This window comes from Nerophis lumbriciformis, linkage group LG16 (assembly GCF_033978685.3).
Source record: "Nerophis lumbriciformis linkage group LG16, RoL_Nlum_v2.1, whole genome shotgun sequence".
Classification (NCBI taxonomy): domain Eukaryota; kingdom Metazoa; phylum Chordata; class Actinopteri; order Syngnathiformes; family Syngnathidae; genus Nerophis; species Nerophis lumbriciformis.
The window spans coordinates 25,211,336-25,226,132 of record NC_084563.2 but is presented as its reverse complement, the minus strand read 5'-3'; the positions used below and the strand labels follow the sequence as shown (position 1 = coordinate 25,226,132).

General features: G+C 38.7%; 1 protein-coding gene across 1 annotated transcript in view; it reads right to left on the bottom strand.

Moving 5' to 3' along the window:
- Positions 1-1,428: 1,428 nt before the first annotated feature.
- Positions 1,429-14,797, bottom strand: part of adad1 (adenosine deaminase domain containing 1 (testis-specific)) — a 52,055-nt gene continuing 38,686 nt past the window's right edge. The window contains exons 10-13 of the mRNA XM_061976860.2: positions 11,609-11,759; positions 9,341-9,575; positions 5,705-5,837; positions 1,429-2,516 (exon numbers count right to left, since the gene is read on the bottom strand). Of these exons, the coding sequence (XP_061832844.2) occupies positions 2,403-2,516; positions 5,705-5,837; positions 9,341-9,575; positions 11,609-11,759 (633 nt within the window). The 3' untranslated portion in view covers positions 1,429-2,402. The remainder of the gene's footprint in view (positions 2,517-5,704; positions 5,838-9,340; positions 9,576-11,608; positions 11,760-14,797) is intronic.

The window sequence follows — 14,797 nt, the reverse complement described above, 5'->3', positions numbered from 1 at the left end:
ACACTCTCGCAAGAGCCCCCACTGAACGAGAGGTAGTCTTCTCCTACACTGTGAAATAAGTTCGCTTTTTTCCAGAAAACTCCATTCTCATCACAATAAAAAACTGTTACAAAGCTGGTCTTACTCAATCTCTTCAATACGAGCAAGCACAAAATGAATGAATGAAGCGTTCGTACGCAGACATGGTTCGCACAAAAGGGGCATATTTGTGCGATCCTAAAGTCTGTAAGTGGAAAAGTTTGCAAAGGGTCTGTAAATGGAGGTTCCACTGTATTCGTATTACCTACCTCATATTTCCTGGTCAGTCTGCTGATTAGTTGGAACACAGCAGCCACCTAGCTGGAGGTTTGTGTATTGTTCAAGCATGACTCAAGACGTTTCTACTATGGTCCCTCTGGCACCTCATCACCACTGTTTGAAAAACACTGGCTTATAGTAAAAGTAAAAAAGGAGGTGTACATACAAATTGTTGATCCCTGGACCACAAAAGCCTACGGGTTTTCCTTCTTCCAGCCAATGCAGAGTTTGGCAGTATAAGTAGCATGTCCTCAGACAGGACTGATGAAAGTCAATACTGTTCTTGTACAGACTACTGTAAATAGGCAGGAAACCAAAGTCTGCATCAATTTGAAGCAGGAGATATTGACAGCTTTCAGTTCATACCTTTTTTTTAAAATTATTAAATCAACATAAAAAAACACAAGATACACTTTCAATTAGTGCATCAACCCAAAAAAACCTCCTTCCCCCATTCACACTCATCCACACCCACTCACAAAAAAGGGGTTGTTTCTTTCTGCTACCAATATTCTGGTTCCCACAAAATAGACAATACAGTCTGCAAGGGACACAGTCCCTGAAGCACACATGATTGTGTGTGCTGCTGGTCCACTAACATTTTCATTAGTTACTATTTTTTATGTAATTGTTTTTATATTGTTTTACCGTATTTTTCGGACTATAAGACGCAGTTTTTTTCATAGTTTGGCCGGGGGTGCGACTTATACTCAGGAGCTACTTATGTGTGAAATTATTAACACATCACCGTAAAATATCAAATATTATTTAGCTCATTCACGTAAGAGACTAGACGTATAATATTTCATCGGATTTAGCGATTAGGAATGACAGATTGTCTGGTAAACGTATAGCATGTTCTATATATTAGTTATTTGAATGACTTACCATGTTATGTTAATATGTTAACATACCAGGCACGTTCTCAGTTGATTATTTATGCCTCATATAACGTACACTTATTCAGCCTGTTGTTCACTATTCTTTATTTATTTTAAATTGCCTTTCAAATGTCTATTCTTGGTGTTGGGTTTTATCAAATACATTTCCCCCAAAAATGCGACTTATACTCCAGTGCGACTTATATATGTTTTTTTACTTCTTTATTATGCATTTCCGGCCGGTGCGACTTATACTCCGAAAAATACGGTACTTTCTTTTTTATCCAGAAAATGTTTTTTATTTATTTATCTTATTCTATTATATTTTTTTAAAAAGGACCCTATCTTCACCAGACCAGGTTGTCAATGAAATTAGATTTGTTTAAAGGGTTTTTAAAACCAGGTCCAGTCCAGATAATGTCCAAGTCGGGCTCAGCAACACACACCTTCATCCATGTACACTGTACAGTTCATACCTTGAGTTTTTTTTTTTACAGCCTTTAGAGCAGCACTTTTGAGCTTTTCCTAGATTACGGAATTTACTGTATGCGACCAGCTCATGGCGGAACCTAAAGACCAAACTCAAAATGTTTCAGTTTGGATGGTTTTACTGTGGAAAGTAAGTACAATACAAAGAAGTCATGAACTCAACCTGGTCATTTCCGACACACTTGGGAAGTACTGATTTAAACATCCATCCATCCATTTTCTACCGCTTGTCCCTTTTGGGGTCACGGGGGGTGCTGGAGCCTATCTCAGCTGCATTCGGGCGGAAGGCGGGGTACACCCTGGACAAGTCGCCACCTCATCGCAGGGCCAACACAGATGCACACTCACATTCACACACTAGGGCCAATTTAGTGTTGCCAATCAACCTATCCCCAGGTGCATGTTTTTGGCGGTGGGAGGAAGCCGGAGTACCTGGAGGGAACCCACGCAGTCACGGGGAGAACATACAAACTCCACACAGTAAGATCCCGAGCCCGGGATTGAATTTAGGACTACTCAGGACCTTCGTATTGTGAGGCAGACGCACTAACCCCTCAGCCACCGTGAAACATGAACAATAAATACTGTACATGCAGTAAGTTAAATGAAAAAGCTACGTAACTGAGAAACTATGAAATGTTACAAAACTTGTACATCCAGTATTTATCATAACTGTATTCCTTTCTTTAGAATATTAGTCTTTGACAACATGGACAGGGATGAACAATCATACATTTACATGTTGAAAGTGTCACTGACGAGAAGCTTGTCTGGCCAAGGACCGTAGCCTTGCTGCAACAGGAACGCTCTTAGCACATTCTTGGCCTCCTGGTACGGCTTGGACATCCTCTTTTGAGAGACGACAACATCACGTCAGTAAGACTGTTAGCATACAAATAAACACGGAAGGCAAATATGACAGTAACATTACCATACATACATGTACAATAGTGATCATCTCATGTACAGTCCAATCAATCCTTATGTAAAACAAGAACACGTTTTTCTTTTTTGTGTGTATTTTAACTCTTGAATAAACACAAAAGTCTGCTTACAATGCAAACAATAGGAGTCAATAGAGTGCCTATAAAGCGGTCTAAAAACAAGACATTGGATTCTCTTGTTCAGGGGTGTCAAACTCGTTTTCATTGAGGGCAAAATCGCAGTACACACACACACACACACACACACACACACACGCACACACGCACACACGCACACACGCACACACGCACACACGCACACACGCACACTACAGGCCAAAAGTTTGGAAGCACCTTCTCCTCATTCAATGTGTTTTCTTTATTTTCATGACTATTTACATTGTAGATTGACACTGAAGGCATCAAAACTATGAATGAACAATGTGGAGTTATGTACTTAACAAAAAAAGGTAAAATAACTGAAAACATGTTTTATATTCTAGTTTCTTCTAAATATTTGCATTCTCTCGATGAGCTTCAAGCAAACCTGTGAAGTGAAAACTATTTCCGGTGACTACCTCTTGAAGCTCATCAAGAGAATGCCAAGAGTGTGCGAAAAAGTAATCAGAGCAAAGGGTGACTATTCTGAAGAAACTAGAATATGTGCAGCTGGGATAGGCTCCAGCTCCGCCCGCGACCATGTAAGGGACAAGCGGTAGAAAATGGATGGATGGATAGAATATAAAACATGTTTTCAGTTATTTCACCATTTTTTTGTTAATTACATAACTCCACATTCATAGTTGTGATGCCTTCAGTGACAATCTACAATGTAAATAGTCATGAAAACACATCAAATGAGAAGGTGTGTCCAAACTTTTGGCCTGTGCTGTATATAATACATTAACAATATTTTTTTTTTTACATAAGTTGCAAAAAATATGTTAAAATTTTACTTTAAAAACTGTCAGCTCAGTCACCAGAATTTTACAGTAAAAGCAGTGGGATTTTTTGTACAGCATATAAAACAATTTAATACATTGAATGGAAAACCCCCCCACTGTTTTTAGTTGTAAAATTCAAGCAACAGAGCAGTTAGTTTTTGGGTTTTTTTTACCGTAAAATCTTCTTTTAATGTTTTTTATGTTCATTTTTTTATGTTTTAGTGTCTTACTGTATATGGAAAAAAACAGTACCAAAGTTGATTTTACGGTATATTTCAGCGGAATTTAACCGTAAGATCTATTGTCGATTTTACAGTCTACAATTTGATTGATCATTTGTTTTGAAATCATAAGTCAAGCAGATATTTAAGTACAGTATTTATCTTTATTTTAACAAAAAATATTTTTGGAATACATCATAATGACATTGAATTTAAAATGATATGCAATTGCATGCAGTACATGATTTTAATGTCAAAAGGGAAAGAACAAATATATTTAGTAAGAAAAGATTAAGCATTGTATTAACGCATATTATTTCCAGGCTTTCGCGGGCCATATACAATTATGTGGCGAGACAAATTTGGCCCCCGGGCCTTGAGTTTGACATCTGTACTCTTGTTGGTCTGATGAATGAGCAGACAAGCAGTTATTTCCTTTCAGCATGAATCCCCACATGGGAGTGCGGACATGCAAAAAAACCACAAGGAATACGAGTACCGTATTTTTCGGACTATAAGTCGCAGTTTTTTTTCATAGTTTGGCTGGGGGTGTGACTTATACGCAGGAGCGACTTATGTGTGAAATTATTAACACATTAGCGTAAAATATCAAATAATATTATTTAGCTCATTCACGTAAGAGACTAGACGTATAAGATTTCATGGGATTTAGCGATTAGGAGTGACAGATTGTTTGGTAAACGTATAGCATGTTCTATATGTTATAGTTATTTGAATGACTCTTACCATAATATGTTACGTTAACATACCAGGCACGTTCTCAGTTGGTTATTTATGCGTCATATAACGTACACTTATTCAGCCTGTTCACTATTCTTTATTTATTTTAAATTGCCTTTCCAATGTCTATTCTTGGTGTTGGGTTTTATCAAATAAATTTCCAAAAAATGTGACTTATACTCCAGTGCGACTTATATATGTTTTTTTCCTTCTTTATTATGCATTTTCGGCCGGTGCAACTTATACTCTGGAGCGAATTATACTCCGAAAAATACGGCAATAGGTCACTTGATGAATTGTCACCTGGACAATCCTTGATGTGAAATCAAAAATCCAATGATGTCAAACATTAATTTGTGATGTATTTACATGATCAAAAGTTCAACAGTCAGTTAACCTCCTGACAATCATCATCTTCCTAACTAAAAGGTCCACTGCAGAGGATGACGCGTTGCAGGAAGTGAAAAGTTGAACATTTTTGTTTTACGTTTTTTAAAATAGATGTTCACATTTTCAGTTTAAAGACACTCAATTAAAGTTACATGAAACACTTAATGTTCCTGCACCATTCTGTGCACTTAAAAATACATGTTTCTAATAATAAATATAATTACAACATTTGAGCATTGTGTGTGTTCAATTACAGTAAGTGTATTTATCCCTAACATTACTGCGGCTTCATTTTACATATTTATACCAAGCCTTTTTTTGATAATACCATAATAATATCGTGCCGTGGCCTTAACACTGTGAGATGTTGATATCATTACATTACTCGTAAATGTTCTTAATTGAACAAGTATCAAATAATTATAGTTGCACATTACTTACACATACAAAGTCTCCACTGCAGAAGTGTATTAGAAAGTATCAAGAAACAAGTGTCCGTATCGTCCAACATACTGAGTTCTGAGCTTGAATTATTGTGGCCTTGAGGTTTCGCAAAAAAAAAAAATTGCCACTCCACTTGAACTTAAAGACAGCATAAGTCCATTTGAGACGATTAATAATAAATAGGTTAGTGTTTTTTCATACCTACCATTGTCCTCTGAATGTTACAAAAGGTTTGTTCAAGTGAAATGATTCACACTACAATATCATCAAAGTATGTATGATCCCTGCTAATATCGTATTGGCCAATACTCGAGGCTCCAATTTCAGTATCATATCAGAAGTGAAAATGTTGAATCTTGAACATGTAAGGCTACCTTGGCTTCTCTGTATGAACTTGTGGCCAGCAGCTCCTGCCTCTGGGCCGCTTTGGCTACCACCTTGAAGCGGTGAAGCATTGCGGCTTTGCACAGGCGGCTGGCCAGAGCTGAGCCACTCTTGAAGGGAGACCTTGAGGTGATTAGAAAAACAAAACATAGCGTAACGTCACAAGCAAAGCAGTACAAGGGTAGACTGGAACCTCTAAGGCAGGAAACAAGTTCGAGGAGGCCAGTCCACCTCTAGTGTGCCAAGATTTGAGAATATTTTCCCAAAGGAAATTATGGAAATACAAAAGGTTTCAGAGACTGAAAATTAATCTTAAACAAAATGCATACCTGGAGAAATAGGGATGCCACCAATCAGTATTGGACAATTGTCGTGAAAAAAATTATGTAATCGCCATTGCCAAGTAATGGGGACGCGTGGCGAAGTTGGTAGAGTGGCCGAGTGGCCGTGCCAGCAATCGGAGGGTTGCTGGTTACTGGGGTTCAATCCCCACCTTCTACCATCCTAGTCACATCCGTTGTGTCCTTGGGCAAGACACTTCACCCCTTGCTCCTGATGGCTGCTGGTTAGCGCCTTGCATGGCAGCTCCCGCCATCAGTGTGTGAATGTGTGTGTGAATGGGTGAATGTGGAAATACTGTCAAAGCGCTTTGAGTACCTTGTAGGTAGAAAAGCGCTATACCCATTTATCATTTATTACCGATCACAAACGCTGATCCCCTCTGGCTGACACTGTGATCATCACAGACAAGCAACTAGCAGCTAACTATGTGTCTCCATACGGTGTGAAGCCGTTCCTCCAAGCTAATAACCCTTCCACTAAGGTGGGGGTCAGCAACCCGCGGCTATAGAGCCACAAGCGGCTCTTTTGCACCGCCATAGTGGCTCCATGGATAATGTATGAAAATGGAAAAAGATGAGGTAAAATGTATATTTTTTGTTTCAATATGATTTCTGTAGGAGGACAACTATGACACCAATCTTCCAAATTGTTAGAAATCCCACTGTTTATATGAAACATGCTTCACTGATGTGAGTATTTATAGACACATCATGTGTTGCCTTCATCATAACATTTATATAAGGCTTTACATTTTTTGTGGCTCCAGACAGATTTTTTTAAATTATTTTTTTTGGTCCAATATGGCTCTTTCAACATAGTGCAGGGGTCGGCAACCCACAAAGGCAAATTAACTATTATCACTGGAGGACGGGGTTGCACATTTTACACAGAGGAACTAGTTGAAATATTGTGTTGATATTGTAACAGCACTCAACATAAATACATTAAAAGATTTACAGTTAATACAGTAGCTGAGATATGCTCCAGCGCCCCCCGCGACCCCGAAGGGATTAAGCGGTAGAAAATGGATGGATGGATGGACAGGTGAATGGTATCGGTATGTTATCAGCCAATCTCACTCACCGGCGATCGGAATCGGCAGCATAAAACCCTGATCGGAACATCCCAATGGAGAGCATATTTAAAAGTCAAAGTGTGCCGCGTTTGAAAAATGCATGAATATTGGCCAGGTCTGCAACATACAAGTTTAAGGCAAAAACTAAGACATAAAAACAATAACACAATCTAAACCTTAATGACAGTTGCACCTTTTTTAAAAGAGCGTGCGAAAACATAAAAAAAATAAATAAATAAAATAAAATAAAATAAAATTGGTCATCAGAGCTATTTTTCAAACGCTTCAATGAGGCGAGATTATCCGTACTGTGCTGTCAGTGGGTTGAGGTGAGCAAATCAAGCGCTCTCTTTCTCCAGCTCGCGCTGATAACGGCCTGTTGTAAACTTTTTCTAAGTGTGTCCAAAGTGCAAATCGAGGGCCACTTGCGGCCCGCAGCTCATTTTTAACGGCCTGCGGCACATTCTAAAGACAGATGAAAAAAAAACAACATAAAAAAAGGTGATATGTAACAATAAAAAGTTGCAATGTTGACTATAATAACACAGTTGCCAGGCAGGCTGTATTTGTTCATTGCTCCAAAAATAATGAAACAAACTCAATGTTGTGAATTATTGAGGCTCCAATTACCTCACATCAAATATTCCTCTTTGAAATATTTTTTGTGAAAAATATTGCATATTTTGTGTTTGCCATATACCCTATTTTCCTGACCATAGGGCGCACTGGATTATAAGGCGCACTGCCGATGAATGGTCTATTTCTGATCTTTTTTCATATATTAGGCGCACCGGATTATAAGGGACATTAAAGGAGTCATATTGTTTTTGTTTTTTTTTCTAAATGGAAAACAGTTCCTTCTGGTCTACATAATGTAATGGTGGTTCTTTGGTCAAAATGTTGCATAGATGATGTTTTACAGATCATCTTCAAGCCGCTTTCTGACAGTCGCTTCAGGATGCGCTGTTTTGTGGGCGGTCTTATTTACGTGGCTCACCTTCGACAGTGTCTTCTCCCCGTCATCTTTGTTGTAGTGGTGTAGCGTGCAAGGACGGGAGTGGAAGAAGTGTCAAAAGATGGAGCGAACTGCTTTAATGACATTCAGACTTTACCTCAATCAATAACGAAGCAGCATCTCCTCATCCGGAAACAACAACACCGGAAACGTGTTCTATGAACTGAAGTTCCTTGGGTGAATAATTTAAACTCACTACACCGGTATGTTTTAGCGCTTTCATAGTGAGTTTACTGACAGATATAAGTAAGAACTTTACACTACTTTATATTAGAAATGGCAACAGCGGAGGATGAATGTCCCATAACAAGAAGATAGAGAAAAATAAGAAGCTTATCGACTACGGTGTCGTTACGGACTACAAAGGTGGACGCGCACAATTTATCAGGGTTTATGTAGATCCCAAATACAGATCAGCAGGTACCAGAAGGTAAAAAAAAGTTTCTTTTGCATAAAATTGCAAAACAAAATGCCAGATATGTCTTACCTTATACACACGCCATAATAATACTTGTATGTTGAAGCACAGTACAATCCATCAAACAAAGCGGCTTCGTAGCTTACCAAAGTTGTACTAAAACATTTTAATGGGATTTTTGAGCGCCGTGTGTAATGTTCTATATTTTCAATGGAACATATAAAATGTGTAGTGCAGTCTACATGTATCTCTTATGTTTGACTGCCATCTACTGGTCACTTATTACACCAAATAAAATAGCTTTGAGGTCGGTAAGCACAACCAGAATTATTCCGTACATTAGGTGCACCGCGTGAGAAGGCGCAATGTTGAGTTTTGAGGGGAAAAAATTATTTTAAGTGCGCCTTATAGTCCGGAAAATACGGTACATAAGAAGATTGTATTTGACCAAAAAATCTGAATCGGACATCCAACCCTGCAGTGTGAACATAGCCTAAGATACTGGTTCTACGTATAAGCTTTAAGAATCACAAAGTTCTTTGCAGCGGCATCATCCCTACATTTTTTTTTACCACATTTGAAGTCTTCAAAGTTTAAAAGAAGTATTCCCCACATTTGATTTCAACACACCTTGTTGAAGTTGGAATTCAGTTTAGTGAAAGTTTCGCTTTGTGCAAATGCAGCAAACTGAACACTTCCAGAAAATCTGGTGAAGCACGTGTTCAGTGGCTGACAAGCTAGCAGTGTCTTACTCACACAACAAAACATACACTCACTCATCTATGGTCCTGCCAGTCAGACCATCCACCACTTCCACAGAGCTGTCGCCTTCGCACCAGTTGAGACTGGAGGTCACCTGGTCGTCGCCATTGCCGCCACTGGCCACGGGCGGCACCATGCTGATGTGAGGCCTCACCATGCAGTAGAACATGGGCAACTGGGAGGTGATGGTCTCCGTGCGATGGATCACGGCCCTCTCGATGCCAACAGTGTCCCCGTGCCCCATGTCACCTGAAAAAGAAAAAAAAAAAAAAGCTTGAGTGACTTGAAAAGATGGTTTGACAAAAACATCTATCTTTGAATCTCAGTAAATCTAAAATAATGTTATTCGGTAACAGTAGAAGGGAAAATCAAACACAAATAGACGGAGTAGACATTGAAAGGGTAAAAGAATACACATTTTTGGGTTTAATAATAGATGCCAAAATGAACTGGAAACCTCATATAAAAAATATACAACATAAAGTAGCAAGAAACACGTCAATAATGAATAAAGCAAAATATGTTCTGGACCAAAACTCACTTCATATCTGAGTTATTGTGTAGAAATATGGGGAAACAACTACAAATGCGCGCTTCATTCACTAACGGTGTTACGAAAAAGATCAGAATTATACATAATGTTGAACATACAAACCCTTTATTTATTGAGTCACAAAAATTGAAATTCAACAATTTGGTGCATTTACAAACAGCAAAAATGATGTAGAAAGCAAACTATAAACTTCTACCCAAGAATGTACAACAATTTATTCTCAACAAAAGAGAAAAATAACCTTAGAGGAAAATCTAATTTAAAACATTTGTATTCGTGTACAACACTTAAAATCTTTAGCATATTGGTATGTGGAATTAAATTATAGAATGGATGAACTAAAATCAAACAAAGCACCAATATGATGCAGTTTAAGAGACTGTTCAAACTACAAGTGTTCACAAAGTACAAAGAAGAACAATTATGAACACTTGAACCTTTTTTTTTTTTTTTAGATAATGATTATTTATGTATTTAACATTTGTTTACTTACTATGGTATATTAATTATTTATTCACTGTTCTGTTACAGAGAACAAGGAAATGGGATAAAATTGCTATGATCTTCCTACTCCCTTTCAGATGTGCTGTACTGAAACAACTACAAAACCCAAAACCAGTGAAGTTGGCACGTTGTGTAAATGGTAAATGAAAACAGAATGCAATGATTTGCAAATCCTTTTCAACCTATATTCAATTGAATAGACTGCAAAGACAAGATATTTAATGTTCGAACTGGAAAACCTTATTTTTTGCAAATATTGGCTCGTTTGGAATTTGATGCCTGCAACATGTTTCAAAAAAGCTGGCACAAGTGTCAAAAAACAGACTGAGAAAGTTGAGGAATGCTCATCAAACACTTATTTGGAACATCCCACAGGTGAACAGGCTAATTGGGAACAGGTCGGTGCCATGATTGGGTATAAAAGCAGCTTCCATGAAATGCTCAGTTGGGGCGAGGGTCACCACTTTGTGAACAAATGCATGAGCAAATTGTCCAACAGTTTAAGAACAACATTTCTCAACGAGCTATTGCGAGGAATTTAGGGATTTCACCATCTACGGTCCGTAATATCATCAAAAGGTTCAGAGAATCTGGAGAAATCACTGCACGTAAGCAGCATGACCGTGACCTTCGATCCCTCAAGCGGTACTGCATCAAAAACCGACATCAGTGTGTAAAGGATATCACCACATGGGCTCAGGAACACTTCAAAAAAACACTGTCAGTAACGACAGTTTGTCGTTACATCAAGTTAAAACTCTACTATGCAAAGCGAAAACCATTTATCAACAACACCCAGAAACTCCACCGGCTTCGCTGGGACCGAGGTCATATAAGATGAACTGATGCAAAGTGGAAAAGTGTTCTGTGGTCTGAGTGTTGTTGAAAGGAAAGGCCATGTAGCAGTGTTAAAAATGCCCCTGTGCCAACATTTTTGCAATGTGTTGCTGCCATTAAATTCGAAGTTAAGGATTATTTGCAAAAAAAATTAAGTTTCTCAGTGTGAACATTAAATATCTTGTCTTTGCAGTCTATTCAATTGAATATAAGTTGAAAAGGATTTGCAAATCATTGTATTCTGTTTTTATTTACCATGTACAAAACGTGCCAACTTCAATGGTTTTGGGTTTCGTAGAAATATGTGATGCATTACATTGTATCGTATGCATTTCATTGTATCGTATGCATGTTTCAAATAAACTGAAATTGAACTTGTCCCACTTGCCGATAAAGATGCTGTGGACGTAGACGGGCTCGATGAAGTGGCTCAGCAAGGCTCCCTGGTAGCCCAACACTTGCCACTGGGCGAGCTTGTCTGCGGCCGACATGCTGACCATCTTGGGGCTCGAGTGCTCGAAGGTGAGAACTGGGAACACCTTTAAAACAGTAACCACATTAGGAAAAGAGTAGGGCTGGAATGTTACGGCAAACATAATCACGATTATTTTTGACTGAAATTGAAAAAAATACCACAATTAATTAATTTGAAAACTAAATATACATTATTAACAAACAAACAAATACATGTAAACCAGGTTTATTCAACTGGCGGCCCGCGGCCCACATCAGGCCAGCCAAAGCTTTTCATTTGGCCCGCCGAACGTCACCCAAATAGGCTTGTGAAACCATTCAAACTAGGGTTGATCATGTGTGCAGTACTCCTGCCACCATCCAAGGGGCAACAGCCCGGCAAGTGTGTCACAGTGAAGTAGCAGTGGCGTGAGGAGAAGACTATTCATTCAACCCTGGGATAAAAATCTAAATTGCAAAAAGTACCGTTCAAACCTCTTAATACATGTAGTGCTAATTCTGACCAGTAGAGGCGATAACGTTAGTGATAAATTACAATGTTTAGTGTGTGAATGTTGTGTACTTTCAATGTGTGTAAACATGTATAGTTTACTGTGAATATATTTACACTAAACCTTCTCTTTTATTTATGTAAAATACACAATGAATCCTTTTATGTTTATATTGTCAGTCTTACAAACCTAAATGAAGGAAGAAGTGAGACATATTTGGTCAGTGCATGACTGCAAGCTAATCAATGCTGACATGCTATTTAGGCTAGCTGTATGTACATATTGCATCTTTATGCCTCATTTGTAGGTATATTTGAGCTCATTTAATATCCTTTACTTCTATCCTCTTTGTATGTAATTTAGTTTTGGATGTCTCATGACACATTATCTGTATGTAATATTGGCTGCATTAAAAGAAGACAGCCTGCCGTTTCCTTTAACTTGGACACACACACATTTGGCCATTCTAAGTCAGTAATTTCCAGGAGTTATCTCACCTTCTGAGTCGCCTCCGATTTACAAATGGTTGTAAAAATGTGTCGCGATAGACACGTATAAATATTACATTTCAACATTTCTGTCAACAAAGATTTGCTTCAGCCTGCGACACATAGTCATTTTGATAGTAGGCTAATATGGTAAATGGTAAATGGGTTATACTTGTATAGGGCTTTTCTACCTCCAAGGTACTCAAAGCGCTTTGACACTATTTCCACATTCACACACACATTCACACACTGATGGCGGGAGCTGCCATGAAAGGCCCTAACCACGACCCATCAGGAGCAAGGGTGAAGTGTCTTGCTCAAGGACACAACAGACGTGACTAGGTTGGTAGAAGGTGGGGATTGAACCAGGAACTCTCAGGTTGCTGGCATAGCCAGTCACCCAACTTCGCCACGCCGTCCCGCCATGATATAGACACTTACGTCATGTGTTGCCTTCATTATAAGACTTATACACGGCTTTTAATTTTTTGCGGCTCCAGACAGATTCGTTTTTTGTATTTTTGGTCTAATATGGCTCTTTCAACGTTTTGCGTTGCCGACCCCTGGGTTAAGCATACCAGTGCAGTGTCAAATAAAAAGTAGCAAACCAATGGTGAGATCCCAAACTTCTGGTTAACGTGATCTTTTTTTCAACTAATACGTTCACTCATACGTTTCACCGTGACAAGCTCAGGAATTTCATGCACTTTGCGCGGTCCATGAATCGGTTTCTTCGACTATAACATTTTTATGATTGTGAGAAGCCAAAATCTAACTCCGATTAATTGTCCAGCACTAGAAAAGAGCTGCATGTACCGTATTTTCCGTACCAAAGTGTGCACCAGATTATAAGGCGCACTGCTGATGAATGGTCTATTTTCGGTCTTTTTTCATATATCCGGATTATAGGGCGCATTAAAAGAGTCATATTATTTTATTTTCTAGGTGGAAAACACTTCCTTGTGTCTACATAACATGTAATGGTGGTTCTTTGGTCAAAATGTTGCATGGATGATGTTTTACAGATCATCTTCAAGCCGCTTTCTGACAGTCGCTTCAGGATGCGCCGTTTAATGAGCGGTCTTATTTACGTGGCTCACCTTCGGCAGCGTCTTCTCCCCGTCATCTTTGTTGTAACGGTGTAGCGTGCAAGGACGGGAGTGGAAGAAGTGTCAAAAGATGGAGCTAACTGTTTTAATGACATTCAGACTTTACTTCAATCAATAACGAAGCAGCATCTCCTCATCCGGAAATGTGTCCCGTGAAAAAACGTTCGACCGGAACTCTCTAATAACTAAAGTTCCTTGGGTGAATAATGTAAACTCACTACACCGGTATGTTTTAGCGCTTTCATGGCGAGTTTACTGACAAATATAAGTAAGATCTTTTACACTACTTTATATTAGAGATGGCAACAGCGGAGGATGAATGTCCCATAACAAGAAGATAGAGAAAAAGAAGAAGCTTATCGACTACGGTGTCAGCACGGACTACAAAAGCAGACGCGTGCAATTTTTCAGAACTTATACAGATCCCAAATACAGATCAGCAGGTACCAGAAGGTAAGAAAAGTTGCTTTTACATAATATTGCGAAACAAAACACCAGATATGTCTTACCTTATACACACACCATAATAATAACTCCTATGTTGAAGCACAGTACAATCTATCAAGCAGTGCAGCTTCATAGCTTACCAAAGTCGTACTAAAACATTTTGATAGATTTTTGAGCGCCGTGTGTAATGTTCTATATTTTCAATGGAACATAAAATTTGTTGTTTACTTGGGACATATTGCTATCATAGTGCAGCCTGCACGTATCTCTTATGTTTGACTGCCATCTACTGGTCACACTTATCACTACACCATGTACCAAATAAAATTGCTTAGACGTCGGTAAGCAAAACCAGAATTATAACGTACATTAGGCGCACCGGGTTATAATGCGCACTGTCGAATTTTGAGGGGAAAAAAAAGGATTTTAGTGCGCCTTATAGTCCGGAAAACACGGTACATAAAAAAATCGTATTTGACCAAAAACATTTGAATCGGACATTCAACCCTGCAGTGTGAACGTAGCCTAAGATACCGGTTCTCGGTATTTGCTTTAAGAAGCACAAAGT